At 45.9% G+C, this 21570-nt stretch overlaps 1 protein-coding gene across 3 annotated transcripts in view; it reads right to left on the reverse strand.

Moving 5' to 3' along the window:
* Adam19 (ADAM metallopeptidase domain 19) overlaps nucleotides 1-21570 on the reverse strand; it is a 95094-nt gene that overhangs the window by 45737 nt on the left and 27787 nt on the right. For all 3 annotated transcript variants that reach the window (XM_005376236.2, XM_005376238.2, XM_013508800.1), the window contains exons 4-5: nucleotides 9271-9349; nucleotides 3939-4015 (exon numbers count right to left, since the gene is read on the reverse strand). In XM_005376236.2, the coding sequence (XP_005376293.1) occupies nucleotides 3939-4015; nucleotides 9271-9349 (156 nt within the window). The remainder of the gene's footprint in view (nucleotides 1-3938; nucleotides 4016-9270; nucleotides 9350-21570) is intronic.

Raw genomic sequence — 21570 nt, forward strand, 5'->3', positions numbered from 1 at the left:
AGCTTTGTTTCCATTTTATCCTTCTTTTATCATTTTCTTTTCCCTACCTTCCTTCCCTGCCCTAACCCCTAGTTCCCCTTTCCTTTTGAATAGTTTCTTCCTATTTCATAATATCTATTATACATTTTGGTCCTTATTTACTCTTTCAGTTTCTCACACTAGGGAGGTGATGCAATATTTACACATAATTTACACATTATTTCACTTAACTGTATGATCTCACGGTACATCCATTTACCTAGAAATGTCTCAAATTTAACCTTCTTTATGGCTGAGTAGTACTCCATTGCATTAAAAAAAAACCCTCCATATCTTTTTCATCCATTCCTCAGTTGATGGGCATTTGGGTTGTTTCCAGGATTTAGCTATTACCAACTGTGCTGCTATAAACATGGGTGTCTTAATTAATTTCTTGTTGCTGAGACAAAATACCCAACACCTAAAGGAGAAAACCTTATGTAGCTCAGTTTGTGGAGGTTTCAGTCCATAATTGGCTGGCTCCAAGGCAGGGTGCTACATGACAGAGGGGCAACAGTTCATGGTGGTGGAAGACAGCAAAAGCAACAAGAGCAAAAAGGGAAAGAGAAGCCTCTTTCTGCCCCTTTTATCTTATCCAGACTGCATGGATTAGGGCAATGCCAATCCAATCAGTGGACTGATCCAGCAATCACCCTCCCTTAATCCCAGCATTGAACCATGAATGCATCATAAGCTCTAGATTCAGCTCCCTCCCAAAAGCCCCATCTAAAATGGGCACCCAACACATGGGCACCCATTGTTACAGTTTGTGTCTGGGGTGGGTATCCAGACACAAACCATAACAACGGGTGCCCATGTATCACTGTGGCATGATGTTTTTAGTTCTTCCAGGAAGATACCCAGAAGGGAAATAGGTAGGTCAAATGGGACCTCTAGTCCTAGTATTTATGAGGAATCTCCACACTGATTTCCACAGTGATGACACCAGTCTACACTCCTGCCTGTATGGAGAAGGGTTTCTTTTTCCCCACAACCCCACCAGCATTTGTTATTGGTTGATTTCTTGATGGCAGTCATTCTCTCCAAAGTGAGAAAGAATCTCAGCATTGTCTTAATTTGCATCTCTCAAATAATCAATGATGCTGAACATTTTTCTTCATGTATTTATTTGCTATTCTTATTTCTTCATCTGAGAAGTGTATATTCAACTCAGATGCTCATTTTTGGATTGGGTCTTTAAATTTGGGGCATCTGATTTCTTTAATTCTTTATGTTTTAGATATTAGTTCTTTGTCTGAGGGACAACTGGCTAAAATTTAATGAAATCTCAATCAAAACACCATTAGCATACCTAGAGAAAACACTCCTAAAATATCATGTGGAACCAGAAGAGACCTAGAATAGCAAAAGCAATTATGGGCAACAATGGCAAGGCAGGGGGCATCACAATCCCTGACTTGAAATTGTACTACAGAGCTACAGAGTGGGTTGTCTTTTCACTGTATTGGTGATTTCTTTTGCTGTGCAAAAGCTTTTTAATAGGATGAGATCTCAGTTGTTAATTTTTGTAGTATTTCTAGTGTGATTGGGGAAAAAGAAACCCTTCTGCATACTGGCAGGAGTGTAGACTGGTGTCACCACTGTGGAAATTAGTGTGGAGATTCCTCATAAATACTAGGACTAGAGGTCCCATTTGTTCATGAAATCTTTGCGCACACCTGCGTCTTCAAGAGTTCTACCTATTCTCTCTTCCTGTAGATTTGGTGTTCCTGTTTTACTATTGAGATCTTTGATCCATTTCAATTTTACTTTACTGTATGGTAAGAGACATGGGTCTTTGGCACATAAAAAGCTAGTTTTTCCAGCACTATTTATTAAAGAAGCCATCTTTCTTTCAGTGAACATGTTTGGCCCCTTTGTCAAAGGTAAGGTGCCTGAGTGTGTTTGGAGTTGTTTCTGTATCTTTTAATCTGTTCCAATGATCCTCAGGTATGCTTTTTTTCCCCCAGTACCATGCTGTTTTTAACACAGTAGCTCTGTAATATAATTTCAAGTCAAGGATTTTGATGCCCCCCACTTGCCCTTGTTGCCCAGAATTTTGCTGTTCTAGGTCTCTTCTGGTTCCAAACGAATTTTAGGAATGTTTTCTCTAGGTATGCTAATGGTATTTTGATTGAGATTGCATCTAATCTGTGTAACAGTTTTTGGAGTACGGCCATTTTCACTATGTTGGCTTTTCCTACCCATGTGTAAAGGGTATCCTTCCATTTTCTGATATTCTTTTCAATCTCCTTTTTCAGAGTACTGTAATTTTCAATGTATAGATCTTTTACTTCCTTTGTTAGATTGATTCCTAAATATTTCATTTTTTTCAATGCCATTGTGAAAGGTGTTGTTTCCTTAATTTTTCTCTCAGTGCGTTTGTTGTTTGTGTACAAGAATGCTATTGACTGGGGCTGGGGATTTAGCTCAGCGGCAAAAGCGCCTGCCTGGCATGCGCAAGGTCGTGAGTTCGGTTCCTGGTACCAGAGAAAAACCAAAAAAAAAAAAAGAATGCTATTGGCTGAGTGTTGACTTTGCATCCAGATATGCTACTGCATTTAGTTATTAAATCTACAAGTCTTTTGGTGGAGTTTTGGGGGCTTTCTATAAAGAGTATCATGTCATCGGCAAATAAGGATAATTTAACTTGTTCCTTTCATATATTTTTTCCTTTTATTTCTTTCTCTTATCTAATTGCTCTGGCCAATGCTTCCAGAATTATATTAAATAGGAGTGGTGATAGTGGACATCCTTGTCTTGTTCCTGATTTTGGAATGAAATCTTTCAGTTTCTGTCCATTTAGTATTATGTTGGCATGCTCACTTCAGCAGCACATAAACTAAAAAATGATGTTGGCTCTAGTTTGTCATAGATGGCTTTTATCGGTTTGAGATAAAGACCATCTATTCCAATTTTCTGTAGGGTTTTCATCATGAATAGGTGTTGGGCTTTGTCAAATGCTTTTTCTGCCTCTCCTGAGATGACCATGTGATTTTTTTCTTTGACTCTGCTCATCTGCTGTATTACATTTATAAGGTTGCTCTCTTTCTGCAGCTTTATCAGGGTGGGACTGTTCAGGTGATTTTCTATCTTGAAAATTATCCTTGCCTCTCTCCTTTCTCTTCCCATTGTCTCTTTTCACCAACTGCCCCTTTCCTGTTCCACTACCAATGCGTCTTTCTACCATAAAAGAGCTAAGAAGTGGGAAACGATGCTTATGCACAATCCCAAGTGTATCAACCACCCACATCTTCTACGTTCTGTCTTCTGGTGCTTTGACATCCGGGGTCTTGCTGACCTTGGCAGGACTGTCCTCCACCATGGTTATCCAACTTCTGGATATAGTAAACAACTTGCCAGTACTATGCCATTCAAACAGACCAACCAAATCCACCTGCCACATCACCCTCCAGCCAGACGCCAGACAGCTAAGGGTAGACAGCCCCTGAAACTATTCTAACTGGCTAATCTGAACACTGCTCGCCCTGCCTCATACATTCCTCCCTGCAGACAGCACGGTGAGGGTACCTTCCCACATTCCCCTCACTCCTTCTGCCTCTTGGTAACCTTAGCCCTCCCCACATGGCTGCTCATGGCAGCGGACCTCCTTTCTCTGTGCACTTCACCATCTTTCCGATGGTAGTTGTCTCCTGATTTGTTGGTCTGATCATATTTATGTAATAAGACCTACATTTTAAACATCAAGTTCCTCGGGAGCGGGAAACTCAATCCCAGTGAATTTGCAGATAATGTAGGATTTTGCTTATTCCTTTCATGTGTGCTACACACACACACACACACACACACACACACACACATACACACTCTCAGTGGCGTCCTTCTCAGTGTCCTCGCATGGGGCTGACCCTGCTTGTCTAAAAATCCCACGCATGGGGAAGAGCACCAGGGTCTCTTACCTAATGCCTTGGCAGGTACTGAGTGTGACGCCGGACCCTTCTGTCTTCCTCACCGCTCCGTGATAGAAACAGTGATCCTAGCAAAGAGAAAGGAAGTGGTCAGGTCAAGTGACACTGATAAGCACGCCATCGGTAACATCTCATGAAGGTGACAGATAACTGATCACTTACTATAATCTACCCTAACCCTGCAGTACCTTACAACCTGCTCTCCAGGACCTCTCCAAACCACCAGTTCCCCATGATAATCCTGGGGGTTGGGGGCAGCACAGATGTCATTATGCACACTGAACTGACGAACAGGCTCACAGGAGCAGAGATTTGTCAAAAGTCTGCTTTGTACAACCCAGGATTTCTGCATCTGGTTCAGAGCTCTTTCCACAACATGATGTCAGCCACCAGAAACACTGGCTTCTGGAAGTGGCTGCCCTGCTCCATCGCCTCCTTTGTAACCCCATGCTGTGGGTCGAATAGTGTCTCCCTGAATGCGTGGCCACCAACAACCTCAGAATACGACTTTGTTTGGAAATGCAGTCTTTGCTCATGTAATTCCACACACATGAGGTCATACTGGATTAAAGTGGGTCCTAACCCAACAACTTGCATCCTTAGAAGACGAAGGGAGAACACAGAGACGTACACAGGAAGAGCAGTCATGCAAAGACAGAGGGAAGGACTGGAGAAATGAAGCTATAAGCCAAGGAACACTAAGGAGCTATCAGAGGTCACCAGAGGCAAGGAGGATTCTTCCCCGAGGCCCTGGAGGGACCAGGCCCTGCCAACATCGTGATTTTGAAATTGTAACCTCCAACTGTGAAACACTACATTTCTCTTGTTTTAGCATCCGACTCGATGGCACTTTGATACAGCAGCCCTAGAAGACGAGGCCACCATCCCTTCCATCGCTCATGATGCTCCTCCCCATCACTCCACACCTGGGTCCTCTTGACTTGGCACCCGACTCCCTAAGCGCTGATGCGGTTCTCTAGTCACTGTGCCTCGTGGCCATCTGCTCCCCCCAAATCGGCTGATTCTTCCATCACTACAGACAGCTGTGGAACACCACAGTGTGCCAGGCCCTGGAATGGGCTCCGGGGAGAGAACAACGCGCAAAGAGAAACACAGCTCCAGCATCTCAGGGGCTTATGGTCTCGTAAGAGCCAGTGATTAATTAAGAGGCCAAAGATAATTACAAATGAAAGTCTGAGGCACTAGCAGTGTTTCTTAAGTAGGTAACCACAGCATTTATGAGGCCAACACAGGACCGTTGAGAGTGCTAAAGCACTCAATCGAAAAGGCACAAACCAAGAATCTCCCCCAACAAACTGGGAGGTAGTCACAGCAGACACACTCCTCTTCACTTTGTCTCGGGTAGGTCTGGGGAGATGAGCTGGCCAGAAGAGAAGGTGAAGCCGCTGGGGTAGGGCCGAGTTCTGGAAAGGCCTAACGGAGGCCGCACACATGGACGGCTTCTCTTTTCTCCCCAACACGATGAGCCTGAGCAGGGCGAGTCATGCATGCTGGGGTGTCACCTGGGTGACAGCGCAAGGACCCAGCTGCAGGGACAATTTATGGAGCTGTCTGCTTGTCCACAGCAGGCAGAGATGCGGTCTGGGAGACAACAAGCCCATTTGTCCGTATTCTCTGGCTCTGCGTCCCTCCTGGCTTTAGGCCCGAGTACAGCCTGACAATTAAACCCGAGCATTTGGCGTAGCCAGGCCAGATGTAAATCCAGGCGACCGCACCTACCAGCCACATGAACAGTTCCACAGCCTCTCTCTGGCTTTCAGTGTCTTCAGCCTCTCCTCACAGTTTATCAGGGAGCAATCGTACAACTTACAGCTTGCACAGCCCCTGGCCCAGAGGGGCAGGCAATCCACATCGGGGACCACGTTGTCCTTAAAGTCTCCTTCTCGACGGCAGGCAGAATGTGACTTGGCTGCATCCAAGGTCTTAGCTGTGCTGACTCTACCTGCCAAGCAGCTAAGCCACGCAGCCAGATCAGAGGATACAGGCCAAGGTGACACTGAACTCCGGCTCATTCCCGGAGCCACAGGCACCCTTTCATCTCCCGATAATCCATCAGCCAGGGCCAGATGCGGCTCCTCTGCCCATTCACGCTCACAGTCAGGAGGGACAGGCACTGACCCTCACTGTGCATCAGCCAGCGTGGGCTGTAAGTCACATCTCTACCCCTACAGGTGGGCAAAGGAAGCCCCCTCAGCACCTATTAAAGCACAGGAGGCAGCCAAACCCTCCTTCTGGCCCAGCGTCCATCGGTTTGCCAATGCACGCGGCTTCTTCACCTACCCTTGGGCTGTGGGACCTGCAGGTGGATCACCGAATGATCAAGTTTGGAACCTGGTCCTTACAGCTCACCACGAACTCCACAGCACAGGAGCCTTCCCAGGGAGAAGCAGCGGGCTAAGTCGCTGTTGGGGACACGGGGCTCAGAGACGTTGGCATGATGAAGAGGCAAAGAGTTCAGGAGCGCAGGTCAGCCACAGTTCCAACAGCCCTGTGCTTTCACAAGGGGTGAGAACGCAAATCAAGGCCCGGCTGTAAAGCAGCCCTGTGCCTCTTCCCGTCTCTGGAATGATGCTTTCACCCCCACAGGCTGAATGCGCTCTGAAACTGCGACAGCTGGCTCTTGTAACACGCTCCCCAGTTTAGACGGCTTTTGCCTTCACCATCACATGGGATGAGGACACCTGCCATCTACCCTTAGTCACACTACCGCTGACAGCTCTCCAGCTCTTAGTACTCAAGAACTCGGGCAGATTTTTTCCCTTTCGTTCTAACCACGACTTTACGGAGCAGTTTATTATCCCCGTGTTTTAAAAGGGAAAAATTAAAGACTAGAAACACTTTAAATCATTCACAGAGTGGCATAGCAAAGTGGAGATTTGAACCCCAGCAGCCTGTCCCCAAACTCCACCCGCTGCCTCTCCCAGCTGTGGCGCCACCAGCATCCGCAAATGGCACAGGCTGCGATTACTGTGCTTTATTACTCCTCGAGCACAAGCGGGGAAAGTCCGAGCCTAAGCCTCGCTACTTCTGAACTTGGGCAACTTACTCTTCTTCATCTCTCAATTTCCTCAGCTCTAAAGTGTGCGGCTGGAAAGGACGCTTGTAAATTCCCATGAAAATCAGTGATTCATGGTATCCCTCCCAAAGCCCTGAGAGTCGAATAACAGCGTATCTAATTTGTAGAGATGAAACTCACCATCCAAAATAGTGCGGTTGGAAGGGTTGATTAAGGCGACGCAGCTTAGTGAAAGCCAAGACTACAATCCTGGCCTGAGATCCCAAACCCTATAACTCTCTCTGTTGGAACACTTTACAGACCCATTCCCCCATGACCTGACCTACATTTAGACTGCAACCTGGAGGCCTGGCCAATGAATTCTGATAAGGTTCCCAGAACTCCAGCTACGCCTGGCCACGCTGAGCAGAGCACAGCCCTCAATGCTTGGATCAGGAGCAGCTGATGGGTTTATTCCATTCCTGTTTCTCCTTGAGCTCTCAGACCCTCTATGAGAAAACTGGCTGGGACCCTTGGTCTGGGTGGGACTCCACACGAGTACAGCAGCAGGGCATGTAAGCAAGTAGGAAGCCGTGTCATGGTTCAGCTCGGATGTGCTCGAATCAAGACCTTCAGGAAGGATGCCGATTCTGGGGAAGAAGGGATATTTTCTTCTACTTCTCTGCCTCAGAAAGGCCCTTGCCACATCCCTGCCTACTGTACAAGCTGAGAACACAAAAAACAAATCAAGATCAGTCATGAAGTCACCACATTCCCCAGCTTCTCCGTCTGATGGAGCCACCCCGGGGGCTTCCATGGCAGGAAGCATGAGCTCATGCACACTGGAGACTGAGACCCATTCTTGAGCTATGGGTGCACCAGGGGAGGGAACCAGTCTCAGAGGAGGGTACTTGTGGGGTCATAATGGCTAAGGGCTCCCTAAGTCTAGCTGTTACCCAGTCCCTGCCCCTGCTTCTGTCTCTAGAGGCAGAGAACAGAAATCTGAAGGAAGAAATTTGGACCGAGGACAGTGGAGGTGTGGATGGCGGCTGGATAGCCTCCCTGGAGATGAGACAACTATCTACCTTCCCTGCTGCAGACGCTGGCCGCACTCTCCTCCCCTCCCCCATCCAGGAAGGCCTTGGAAAAGAAGGTGTGTACATCTTAAAAACAGTTTTCTAACTTACAAATCTTTGTGCAAATATCCCTACTCAAAAACAACTTTAACCCAGTTATTCCCCTTCTAGGTATCGTCCCAAAAGAGTTAAAGATCTCATATTACAGTGATACATCCATACCCACGTTTACAGCAGCACAATTTATAATAGCTATCCCATCACCAGCTGAATAGATGAAGAAAATGTGGTATTTACGCACAATGGAGTACTAGTCAGCTATAAAGAAGGATAAATTTGACTCATCTGTAGGAAAATGGACGCATTTTGAATCTATAATGTTAAGTGAAATAAATCAGACACACAATCTTAAATATTGTATGGTTTCTCTTCTATGAGAGAGTCATGAAGTCACCGCACTCCCCAGCTTTTGGGTTTCCCCAGAAACCCAAAGTATAAATAAATCAAAAAGCAAAATAAAAGACCATAGGAAATAGGGAGATAGATCTTTAACAAGTGGGAAGGGGACTGAGAGATGTTCGGGGGGTGTAAAGAGAATTAAGATATGCCATGTATGGGTACCAATTACCCGCAATGAATGTATTCATTACTCACTACAAACATGTACTAGTAAAAAACAACTTTGAAGGGGAAAGGTCCAATATTAAGACAGCAGCAAAATAAGATACGCTTCATAGCATAAAATCACATTAAAAAGGCAGACTATAAAATTTATAGACACAACAATTACAATTCTGTATACCTTATACATCGACTTTTCAAAGGGCCTCAGCAAACCTCTGATTGGATGAGATGACTTTTCAAAGGGCCTGAGCAAACCTCTGATTGGATGAGATGACCGGATGACGAGAAAATCACTTTTTCCTTAAAAGTTTTGTGACTATGCTGGTAATTACCACAGCTCTAGGATGATTTATGCTAGCTCTGTCGGGGCAGTTACCCTCAAACGTTCTATTTGTTTTTTCAGTCATTTTCCTCAGCAAAAGACAGCAAGTACTTGAGATACAACACATGCACATTTTACATATTTTGCCTCCCTTGTTTGCTCCTTTGGTCTTTAGTCAGGAGGAAAAGGATCCCTGCAGCGACGGGAGCAGCTCCAGGATACAAATCCACTGTTGTTAAGAGTGAAACCCAGCTAGGGCAGCGACTGAAAACGACCCGAACTTACCTCAGATTTCAGAGTGGTGGTCTGAGCTTTGCCACTTGGAGTATAGTGGGTTTCTGTATAGTCTGGAGCAAAAAGGTGCCTGCAAAGAAAAAAAAATTGTATCTTTAGCCTGGTAACAATAGCCAGGGATTTACTTGGACCAGGAAGGGCCACCCCAAGCCTCTCCAGGCAGAAGATACCGGGTGGCCAGCAGGAGGGAAGCAACAAAAAGAAAAATGGGGAAGTTTGTCATTAATTTTATACTTATTGGGAGCATCACTCCGGCCAGACGGAGTTGATGGAACTAAAGCAATAATCTTAGTTTTCTTCTCATTCCTGAGAAAACAGACATACAAACATACATACAAAATATCCCAGGGGCTATGGAGCCTCTCGTAAGCCGAGATCAACTTTCCAACACTGCATGCAGTGAGTTTTAGTACCAGCACATCAATTTTTCTTTATTTTCTTTCTTTCTTTTTTGAGACAGGGTCTCGCTAGGCAGTTCGGGCCTTGAGCTCACTTTGTAGCCCAGGCTGGTGTCGAACTTGCAACCATCCTCCTGCCTCAGAGAATAACGTCCTCCCTGTTGCATGTTTTGGTGGGACTGTCAATCAAAGTGTACCGCGTGGTCTTGGTCCAGGGGTGGCCTATGCTTTAAGCAAACCCAAAGGAGCACAACTGCAAGTCCAAACAGATGGAAGCACTACATCTCCTTCTGCTGTCTGGGTTCACGGAGCTGCCTGTTCATCCTTCCTAAGACCTGGTGGTCTCAGATTTCCTGTGACCTGATAGCTCTGTGTGTTACTCTTCCAAAAAATTCCTTTTTATTTTCTAAACTTGGACAGCGGTTTCTCTCTTGTTCCCAGACCTTTTGAAGCTGAAGTTAAGAATGCCTCACCACAAGCCAGGCAATGCCAAACAAAGTTCCCACAATTTCTCTCAAAGTCAAAAGAAAGGAGAAAGGACCAAATGGATGTTTCATCTAATAGAATTGATCCACAGACAGGCCAGGTCAGTGGGCAAAAGGTGTTTCTAATGGAAGACACTGCTAGAAATTAATCTAGAAGAAAAAAAATAATGATGTGGACCTATATGTTCTAGTGTGGAAAAGGTGTCTAAATGTTACATACAAACAGTGAATTCCAGAAAAGCTTGTATTTTGACAGTCCACTGTAATGAAAGCTGACAGATGTGCAAACACATGCATGCACTGGAAAGACCTAGACAAGCGAAGGCCATTGTGAAAGGGATGACTTCAGGGGGTTCAGGACATGATCATCCTGATCAAAGTGACCTATTTTTGAAATAGACTTTTAAAGTAATTATGAGATATTTATTTTGAAAACAGAAAACCTCTTTCTAAAATGTTTTTTAAAAGTAGAAAATGAACGCTAGGTCAGCACAGGCAGCCAAAGAAAACTGAAGTGATAACTCAGGTTTTCCAAGAGGCCACACTTCCCAGGCAGAGAGGATCATGGTTGAGGATCCAGAGTTGCTTTCACCTCCAAGTTCTGGGATACCTGACTCCAGTTCTCCCCCATCCACAGAGCGCAGTCAGAAGGCAAATGGCTCGAGCATTAACATACAGCCTTGACAAGAGGAATACGTAAAAATACATCAAAGCACAAAACCTGGCCAGAGCAGAGAAAGTCTCATTCACACGGAAACTTTTGGTCAGCCACCAGCTTGCCGGAATGTGTCCTTCTCATTCTCCTTAGCTGCTAAGACTTAGCACCTAACCAACCACCCCGTGTATGGGGCAGGAGTCACTCATCAGCCTTAGGAAATAAACTAAGCTCCAGGAGGGCAGAGGCCAAGGAACTGTGCTCGCTGGTGTACCAATGCCTAATACTTGCTACATGAAGGAACTACTCAGCTAATTAGCAAAGTAATGAATGAGTAGCTCCGAGTATTAGGAGTTTAGAGCATGGTATGGAGTTCCGAAAGACTGAAGTTCTCATTCCAGTTCTGACTTTTTCTGTCCCTAGAGTCATGAGCTGGTTACCTTAGCTTCCTCTTTCACAGAAACTAGAGTAACACACCTAGTTGATCAGACTGTCTTAAGAATCATGTAACACAATATACATGTGGCAGGTTGAACGTGCTTGGCACAGGATGGAACTTAATAAAAGTTCATTATCATTACTGTTTTCAGTGGATCTTAAGAGGGAAGAACGCAGAAAAGCTCATGCAGTTAACCTGTTTTTCTCTCTCTAGGACTCCCCAGCCATTAACTCACCAGTACCTCACTTGAGAGAGGTGATAAAAAGCAATGAGCTCATTTCTGCTGCCCATTTCCTGGACCTGTTTTCAGACTGCATAATGGACAGCGGTCAGGGTTCAGAGTTTAACGGTCCATCCTGGGTACCGGGGAGGAAATGTGAATTTTCCCACAGGAAATACGCTCGTGGTAAATACATCCTGAGCCTCTGCTGAGTCTTAGCAGGGAAAAAGTCATTTATCCAGGGACATTAAGGTGCTCCAGAGAGAGCAACCCAAAGTGAGTTGTGGAGATGTCCACCTTCTGGCCAGTTCTCAATTGAACATCCTCAGAAGGTACGAATCTTTCCACAGCTTCTTATTCTAACACCGGCCCCCATCCACATAGCATTCTCCAGCAGTGAAAAGGACCCTGGAAATCACATAATCAAACCTACTAAACCGTGGGGTCCCTAAAGGCAGAGCCCACAGTTGCCTTTCAAGGTTTCTTCCCAGCAGGCAGGCAGTACGTGTTTATTCTGAATGAAGGGATAGATGAATGAGTAAGAACATGAAAGAATAAAACTTCTATCTAAGGTAGGAAACTGCCGCATGGCCATTCAGCATCGGATACCTCTGGGGACAAGGAGTTCCTGAGACTGCTCATTCCATTTCTGACCACACACACACAGCAAAGTTCTTACACTGAATTGAAAGCTTCCTCTCTGCACCCGGCACCCCCTGGCTTTCATTCTGTCTGTCTCCTGACTCCACAGGGAGTATCTGCTTCCTCTTCCATCTAACTACATTTAGTTAATCAACATATAGTTAAAAATACAAATTGTCAAGCCTACATCAGACCTACTGAATCATTTAGAAAATCCAGGGCTGGGATCCAACCTTCTCTTTTAGTAACTTTCCGGGCAATTCTGATACAGGCTCAAGTTTAGAGCCACCGCCTTAGACCACAAGTTTTCAGACGAACTTCAGAAATATCTAAACACGTTTCACTGTCTAAGCCCCCCGCCACATCCTGCATCTACCACATCCTGGAACATTCTGAACTTGGAAAACCCAAAGAATCTGCAGTCCTAACGGTTCACCCTCTACACCTTCCCATTTTATAGTTGAGGATGCAGGCTCCACGTGTCCACAGCAGCAAAGGCTGACTTTCAAACCCATCCTGCTGACCACACTCTTTAAGCACTCTGCGGCTCGCTTTTGGTGGAAGTATAAAACTAAACCATTGCCAGGAACCTGCAGACCCAATTGTAATTGGAAGGTGAAGATAGTGGCCTTAAGGTCATAAATGATGTCAGAAGAAAAGGAGACCGTTATTTCTTGGGTGTGAATGTCCACAAAGAGCCATTGGCGCAAGCAAAGCCCGGCACAGGAAAAGGAAGGTGAATAGGTACAAATTTCAGGATTAGTTTTATTGAAATCCTTCCCCAAATGGGGCTGCAGATGCTGGCCAGGAAAATCTTTTGTTTCAGCAGCAAAAGAAGGGCCGTGTTTCATCATCACATCTACAATTACATCAACAGGGAATGAAGCATTGTTGTTAGATGTTCTCCACACCCCAATTTGGGGCCATATGTGCCCACGTGCGAGGCAAGACCCTCGCGCTGCTCTCCAGAACAAAGACACTACTATTCCCACGGAGAGAGACAGCACGGACACTGCGGGCCCTCCCGGCCCAGCTGTCCCTTCTCTGGCCACATCTTGTTCCCATCTCCTCCGTCAAGGGGCTGGCTCGGCACTTCGGCAGGAAGCCATCTCTCAGCGCTCGATCACATTAGGACTTTCAGGAAATGAGTTGTGAGTGATGCGCATCCAGGAAGAGCAGAGACTGTCCAAGATTTCCCACCCCACCCCCTCCTCATGCCGGCTTTGATAGGAGAGCAACCACTGCTGTCCCCTGCCGCCTCCAGCCCCATTGGCTCTGCGCTCGGAAGCCACCAGCAGGTGGGAGATCAAGACATTGTCCTCCGTGTCACAGCATCCTTGTGACACGAGCAGCTGGCCCACAGTGAAAACTGGGGCTGCTCAGACCCGCAAAGGCGTTGAGTGAAACCTGTATCTTCTGAATCCCACCTAAGCAAATAAGCTGTTCCTTGAACAGCGGACATAAACCGTGAGAGCAGAATCGCATGTGGCAACGTGACGCCCTTCGGTCTGAGTGGGCAGCCAGGCCCAGAGCCCACTGCAGTCCGCACAGCCCTGCCTGCCTTCACTCCCTCCCCAAGGCTCGCAGCCTTCAACGCCAGGACAATCTCTTCAACTACTATCTACTGTCAGACAAGTTTCCAACGCCTCTGCAAACTCAAACCCCTTCTCAGGAGCGAAGAGCAACGGGACTAAAATAAATCTGCAACACGTCTCTGAGGAGCTCAACTCCCCTTCCTCCAGCATCAGATAAGGAAACTTATCTGATGAAGACGAAGTGGTAGCGATTTGCAGAGAGCCTTGCAGAGCAGTGCAGACACAGGGCGAGCTGTACTGTCCCTACTCCAGCCAGGCCAGGGCTTTCTCACTGCGCTGCTCCTCTGAGGCCTGCTGCTCTGCTCCGCTAAGGTCTTCCCAGAGCAGCCTGGTGAGTGCGTCCTGCTGGTGCTTGGGGAGGCTCAGCCTTCCTGCTCCCTCCCCTGTGAACCTGTCCCCCTCCGGCCTGAGTTAGCCAGGACACAGGCCGCTTTCATGTCACATGGGACTCAGGCAGCACCTGCACAACACCAGAAAGTACAAAGAAGTACAGAACCCCAGGCCGCATCCCAGCCCTGCTGAAGATCGTGTCCTGTAAGGAAGGACTAGGAAACCTGTATACTTCATACTTTTTCCAGAAGATACTTTTTTCAGGCCCAAGGAATTGTCCTATTCTATGTTACCAATTTTACTATCTTAAGTTCTCTTCTCCATCCCTTGCCTCCTGCTCCCCACTTCAAAAAGCTAAAGAGGGCCTATAAATATGTACCATTTTATGTGTCAATTAAAAAACTTTTAGCCAGGTATGGTAGTGCATGTCAATAATCCCAGTACATAGGAGGCTGAGTCAGGAAGATCTCAAATCAAGGCCAGCCTGAATAACATAGAAAAATACATACATGGTCTCAAAAAAAAATTTTTTTAAATGACACTAGTACAGTGTACAAGGAAAATCAAGGTTCAGAATGCTTTGATTCTAGTGCCACTTGCACAAGGTACAGCCCTTCAGGCTTTCCAAGCCCTGATATAAAGCAAAAGATGGCTGTGATGTCTCTCAATGAGTCTGGTCAAATCTCAAGGCGAAAGGCCTCCCTAACTTTCTTTGCCTGGGTGGAGGGTTACAGCGTTGATAAAGCTACCACCTACTGTTAACTAGCTCAGCTCTCATAGGGCCCTGAAGAATTAGACGCTAGGTTGTAAAAACTTAAAAAGCTATAATTAGAAATATAAATACTGCCATTCACTAGAAAGGTACTCCAAAGGATATGGTTTTATTGCCCCTAGGATAGCAACCAATGTTGTATCTGACCTAGCAATCTTATCTTAGCAATTCTTTTTTCACTACAGGTTGAGTACCCCTTATCTAAAATGCTTAGGACCAGAAGTGCTCCAGCTGGCAAACTGTTATTAATACCACAATATTTATAAACATAATGAGATATTTGGGGAATAGGACCCCAAGTCAAGAAACAAAATTCACTTGTGTTTCATATACCCTTAATACATATAGCCAGAAGGTCATTTTATAAAATTTTTTCATTGCATCTGTATCATACTGAGTGTAACTGTCACATGGGGACAGGTGTAGAATTTTATACATATAGTGTCATGCTGGCCTCAAAAAGTTTTGAATTTTGGAGGAGTTTGGATTTACAGATTGAGGATGTTTAACCTATATTAAAAACCTTTCTCCCTCTCTCGCTCTCTCTCTCTCACACACACACATACACATGTTAGTTTCTCTTACCATTTTGAACCAGTTTTATCATCTTTCTGATTATTCCATTAATTTGATAAATAAGCCTTTATCATGTAAAACCTAAATGTATTTATATGAGAATTATTTTCTCTTGAGCTTCCTAAATTCCCCCAATTTCCTAGACTACAAAATGAACAGAGTAAGAATTACTGCATCACAGCGATGTTGAGAGGATCAGATGAGAGAACAAGTTCACAACTTGGCTCTGACAATACTTGTGTGACGCGGGACAAGTTAATAACATCTCTATACCCCAGGTTTTATACTCTGTAAAATGCAGAGAATGACAAACTTTCCTTTATAGGGTTGCTGCAAAATGTTGGAACAGTACCTGGCACATAGTAAATTACCTATTTGTGAATAGTGGACAAATGTGAAAAATTGTGAAAAAGGACAAATGTGAAAAAATTGTAAAGGGTAAAGTATTTGCTACATACAAATACCACTGTTATTTTCTCCAGGACTAGTGACATACACACGGCAAGATCTAGACATAGGTTAAACCGAGATCAAGGGTGTCTGATTACTCATAACACTGGCCTTTTTTGGGGTATGTTTGCACTTGTTGCTACAAATATTTGTTGGCCAGCGAGGTGATACCAGGTAGGTCACAAGTTCCTCAGCCTCGTTTTCCCTTTTTACCAAATAGAAATGGTGATGCCCCGGACAGGGAGGCACTGGGAAATGTTTTTGAAAAGCAGAGAACGTTACTCTCATGTAATGGCCTAAGCTAGTCCACATTAGGGACAAAATAGCAAATACGCTAAGTATTGCTCTCTTTTGCTTTTTGAAGAGAGTAAAAGAAAGAGAAAGCAGAGACAGAATTGTTTCAGAACCAAGGCCTCCAAACTAGTGTTCCCTCCACCTCTGACTCCAAAGGAACAGAGGCAGACATGCCAAAGACATAGCTCAAGTCCAAATATGGCATGGGTAAGTCCGGAGGCCCTCATGCAGAAGCATTCCTTTTTGAGGGAGCAGAAAGGCCAGGAAGGAGGAAATTTAAAGGTTCTTCCTCTAGTAAAGACCTCGGGCCTCTCCTGTGCTGAGGATGCTCTAGAACAAGCATCAGCACTGTCAGAGCGGCAGCAGAAGCAACACCGGTGGCAAGATGGCGCCACCCGCAAGCCCGGCACAAAGCCAGCACTGCTCTCTGTGTTGTTTTTAACCTCCTATTAAGGAAGTTTCCAAACAATGCGTTAAGTCAACACTTCTCTTCATCAGCCACTTCCCATTATTTCTTCTCTGAATCCCCACAAGACCTGGCACCCTTCCGACCACCCTGGTCCTGTGTTTTGCTTTTGTTGTATACCAAAGGATGTTTAGATGAGCAGCGTTTACTCCTCTGACCAGCAGGGTTTTTATTTAATCTTCTTTGTGTCTCCCTGTTGGCTGCCTCCATGAAGATGAGTAAGCTGTCTGTGAAAATAGGATGATATTTTGGGATTAGGCAACCTAATTATCGGGGACCTAAGGGGCCTTTGGTGAACTCTCATCAAGAAGAGTTCACGGATTTATTCTACGAAGTCCAGAATAGCCCTTTATGGATATTTGCTGGAAGTGGGGAAGAACAGTTCAGAGAAATGACATTTTTCTCAGAAGTACAAAAATTCAAAAGCAAAGTACTGCCTGGAAGCAGCCTTGCTAGCAACTAGTTCTGGGTAAATAACAGTGTTTTTCATCACCTGATACCGCAGATAACCTGGCGGGAAGTGCCTGTATAAGGGTGTGAGGAAACAGCTATGATGTAAGGGAAGATAGCCCTGTGGATGAGCCACAGGACGGGTAAAGAAAAGGACCCTCTAAGGTAACTGGACCCTGGAATTTATGCTCAGAAAGAGGGGACCAGGTGGATCCTACCCTGAAAACAGCAACCAAAAAAACAAACATAAAACAAGTAATCAAAGAGCACAAATTAATCTGCAGTCAAAGTCTGTGCTTGATCCCTTTCAGACGCTGATTAAATATGTCAGTAAGTTTTATGAACTTGCCCAATGTTTCTCAGGATTTTAAAGCATAAACCACAGCCAAAGCACAAATCAAGAACTTCGGAACTTAAAACCCCATAGGCCACAGTAGATACCTGCCCAGCACCCGTTCCATTTTCTTGAGATGACAATGACCTGCTTTTTGTTTAGAGAAATACTCCATTTCCACTCTACTAGTGCTGGGGCACCTGGGATCAGCGAAGGTTCCTCTCCACACTTGGCCAAATGACCGCATGACAAGCCCAGACACTCGCCTCATTTCTGAATTTCCAAACGAGTGACACCCACGTGGAATCAGATGGCCCAGTGGTAGCTCCCGAAGGGACCATCCATTAATTCCCGCCTCTCACCCTTTCCAAAACTAGCTCCTCTGCTTTTCCCTCATCTTACTCACACCCTTTACCAAACAAGGAAGGGGATGGGTAGCGCAAGTTGCAGTCAACTGCAGCAAAACAGTCTTCACTTACCACCCTCTCTCCACCCCACCCGACGCCTTCACAGGGAAAGGATTTGAAAAAGAGTGAAACCAACTGAACCACATCGTTAGGCTTTATTTCTAAACCCATCATTCTCAATCAAGGGGAGCAAGCTAAATGTCTGCAGTAGGTAACCCAAAAGTCAGGCCATATGGATGGCCCAGAAAACAAAGAGGAAAGATGTTCATACAATCTCACCAATCTTGCGACTTCCTCGGGGCAGTGTAAAATGGTACAGACTGTGGGGCACTTTGGCATCGCTAAGCCTATGCTCTTCCCGGCTTGATTTCATCACGTGTTTGCTGTGGGTGGGTGGTCAGTACCTCTTTCACACCATGACTTGCTACACACTCCACAAATATTTACTGAGACCAGTCATGTGCCAGGCACTATGCTAGGAGCAGGCGACATGGCAGCCAAGATGCAGGCATGGGTTTTCCTGCCCTCCACCTGGCCCCTGCATTTTCTGATGTGAAGGTTAGAGGAGGCCATCTGTGGCCACGCAGAGGGCAGGTGCTACTGTTTGGTCTCCAACGGGCAAGTCATGGTTTCACGGCCCATCTTTCTTCCTTCCTTCCCAGAACAGCTGCACACCAGTGTGATGACCAACTTCCAGTTCCCCCTAACAAGCTGCCTGCACAGCTGTGGAGGAGAAGTGTGTGTGTGTGTGTGTAGTGACCGCAGATAGCAATGGATGAGAAGCTAAGTACCCACTCAACATTGCTGATTCCCTTTTCTCTGGTGACCTTTCTATCACCACATACCTGAGAAGTCAGTCTGACCTTTGCATTCTTCCACAAGCCTGACATCTAGGATCAGTAAGTCACGCAACAGAATACAAGGAGCCTGAAGACATTTCTCTCAGGCTTAGATCATCTTTCCCTAGCACTTCCATCTCCCTCTAAAGGGTTCTCTTTTCATAACTTGCCCTTCCCTTCCCTGGAAGGGGGGACTTGGAAAAAGAAACCATGCCTGATATAATGCAGCCATTATAGGCCCTTCGCCCATCTGGACCTCTCTCCAGGGAGACTGATACAAGCGGAGAACACGCAGGGCTCCCAGCTTTTTGCAAACCCGCAAACTTGGAGGAAAGGGAGGCCGAAGGGCACAGTGGGGAACATAGGACCCTATGGAAGAGGCTGGAAGACAGCCATAAGTACAGAAGTCATAAAGACCCCATTTCTCCTTCAACTGGCCCAGCTCCACCCACTCAATGATATCATTGTTTTCAACAAAAGCCAGTTTGAGATCCCCAGGGAGGCCCACAGGGACAACTCAGCAGCTGGACGGGCAGAGGTCTCCCCAGTTCCTGTGAGATCCAGTACTCAGAATTGTAGATAAGGCGGAAAGGCAGACGTAAGGAAGGAGGGACAGATGTGTGCTCTGCTAGGCCTCTGTGGAGAATGAATACAGGACATGACTTTTCACACAGGCTGCATCAGGGGGTCCCCCACGATCCTGCAAGGTGGTGACTGTGGATTATCCCCTTCCTGTAATGAGACTACTAAAGATCTGAGAAAAAAAGGAGCTTGCCCACGGTCCCTCCATAAGATAAGGACAAACCTGGACAAAAGGCCACCATTGTCCTGCTACTTATTCAAGCTGAGAACCTTGGGATAGCCCTTGAATACACCCTCCCTTGGTCTCCATGAGCCCATCCCGCAAATATCTCTGGAATCCATCCTCTTCTGTCTGTATCTGCCACCTCTTCCCTTAATTAGAACTTGTAAAGTCACTTGGATGCTGTCCCCATTTGCCTCTTAAAATATCCTTCATCACTTCACATTGCCCTTGTGATGAAAGTCCACACTCTTTAAGTAGCCTGAAAGGCCCTTCAGGGACTCACCTGTCCGCCTCCCCAGGCTCTCGTCACTTCCTTCCCCCTCTCTGTTCTAATCTTAGAGAACATCCTTTCACCTTCGCGTGTTACTCTTGCCTTCTGTCCTTTATTTGTCCTACTGCGCTGCTCGGCACACACCGCCCACTGAATGAGCCCACGCAGCCACACCCTCGCCACCGCTACCACATTCTTTTCTTCACTTCCTCTAGAAGCCTTCCTGGATCCCCAATCCAGGGGCGGTTCCCCTCCCTCCTGTTACCACAGCAGCCCCACTTCCGTCACCCTAGCAGCCCACATGGTTGTGTAAGGGTTTAATGTCTGTCCCTTCCTGGAAGCTCTAAGCCCCATGATGGGCCACATTGTGTTACCTGCTCTTCTGTCTCTCCCATGAACACCCAGCACGACCTCGGTGCCTGCCACTCGGTTGGCGCTCCTCAAATTTGTTGAGTGAAGGGAGAGAAGGAAGGAAAACCGAAGCTAAGATTTCTCAATGCTCAAGCCCAGGACACTCAAGGCTCGTCAGAAAGGCTGGAGATTCTCTGACCAGCAGTCACCTGTGGATGAGTTTAATCAAGACCTGCGACTGTCCCCCAACTTCCCCAGAAGCCTCTCCACTTAGTATTCCAGGGGTCAGCCAAAGGTCTGTGTACGTCAGCGAAATCAAAACAGAGATAGAGTAAAGCTTCTTCTCATAAAATCAAATTATCTCCTGGGCAAAAGGAAAATGTGGTTTTATTTTTAGGACAAACTCAGTCCAAAGGCTCCAGTGTGGCCTCACCTGTCATTTTCCCCCAGGCTAGTCACGCTCCATTGCCCAAGCAGAAAGTTCAGAGGGCAGGGAGCATCTAATTCTAGGGAGCTTAGACGAAGAGTCTGGTCTGATCTTAGGGCTAGGGGAAAAGAAACAATTGAAAGGTGGGATTTCCAGTGCATCTCCCAAATCTAACCATACTTCCATGCATGCATCTGTGCCGCACACCCTATGCCCTGCTTCTCAGGAGACTTCCTCCATCTACCCAAATTGTGAAGGAATCATTTTTGCCTTGTGCTCAGCATCTGGTCATCTATGGGCCCCACTGCTGGTATACCTCCATCCACAAGGCTCAACTCAGACCTTTCTGCAGTGGAGGAGTAAAGGGAAAGATGCTTCTCCAAGGTGTAGAAAATACAGCCTAGTTTCCGTACATTTCAAACACCTTTCCTAGAAGTGACCCAACTACTTCCTTGACCACATGGTTTTATCCGAATCTACAGAGAACTTAGCTCAAAGTAAAAAAGAGAATGAAAAATTGAGCCCTCCACCACTCAAATGGCTCCCAGCTATGCAAGGAAAAGTATCCCCTTTCCTAACCTTGACATCCCTACCTCTCTTCTGAACTCAAGTTATCTAGCTGATTAGGAATACTGAATTCCTAAGAGATTATTAGGAGTATAGCTTTGAGCTCCTCGTTAGCCAGACCAAATATTGGATACTATTTTCTTAGTCTGAATTCCTTCCTCCTTCCCCTCATCTCTTCTGTCTTGCACATCCAAAGCCTCCTCAAAGACTGAACTCTCAAAATTCCTTTCTCAATATCTCTTTCTCTTGGGTAGGAAGAACGAATATAGTGAAAATGGCCATACTTCCAAAACCGTTATACAGATTTAATGCAATTCTGTTCAAAATTCCAACAGCATATCTCACAGAATTAGAGAAAACAATCCTAAAATTCATTTGGAACCAGAAGAGATCTAGAATAGCAAAGGCACTTCTGGGCAACAAAAGCAAGGCAGGGAGGGAGCATCACTATCCCTGATTTGAAATTATACTATAAGGCTACTGTGATAAAAACAGCATGGTACTGGCAAAAAAAAAAA

The sequence above is a fragment of the Chinchilla lanigera genome, unplaced genomic scaffold (assembly GCF_000276665.1).
Source record: "Chinchilla lanigera isolate Chin_1 unplaced genomic scaffold, ChiLan1.0 scaffold00007, whole genome shotgun sequence".
Taxonomy (NCBI): domain Eukaryota; kingdom Metazoa; phylum Chordata; class Mammalia; order Rodentia; family Chinchillidae; genus Chinchilla; species Chinchilla lanigera.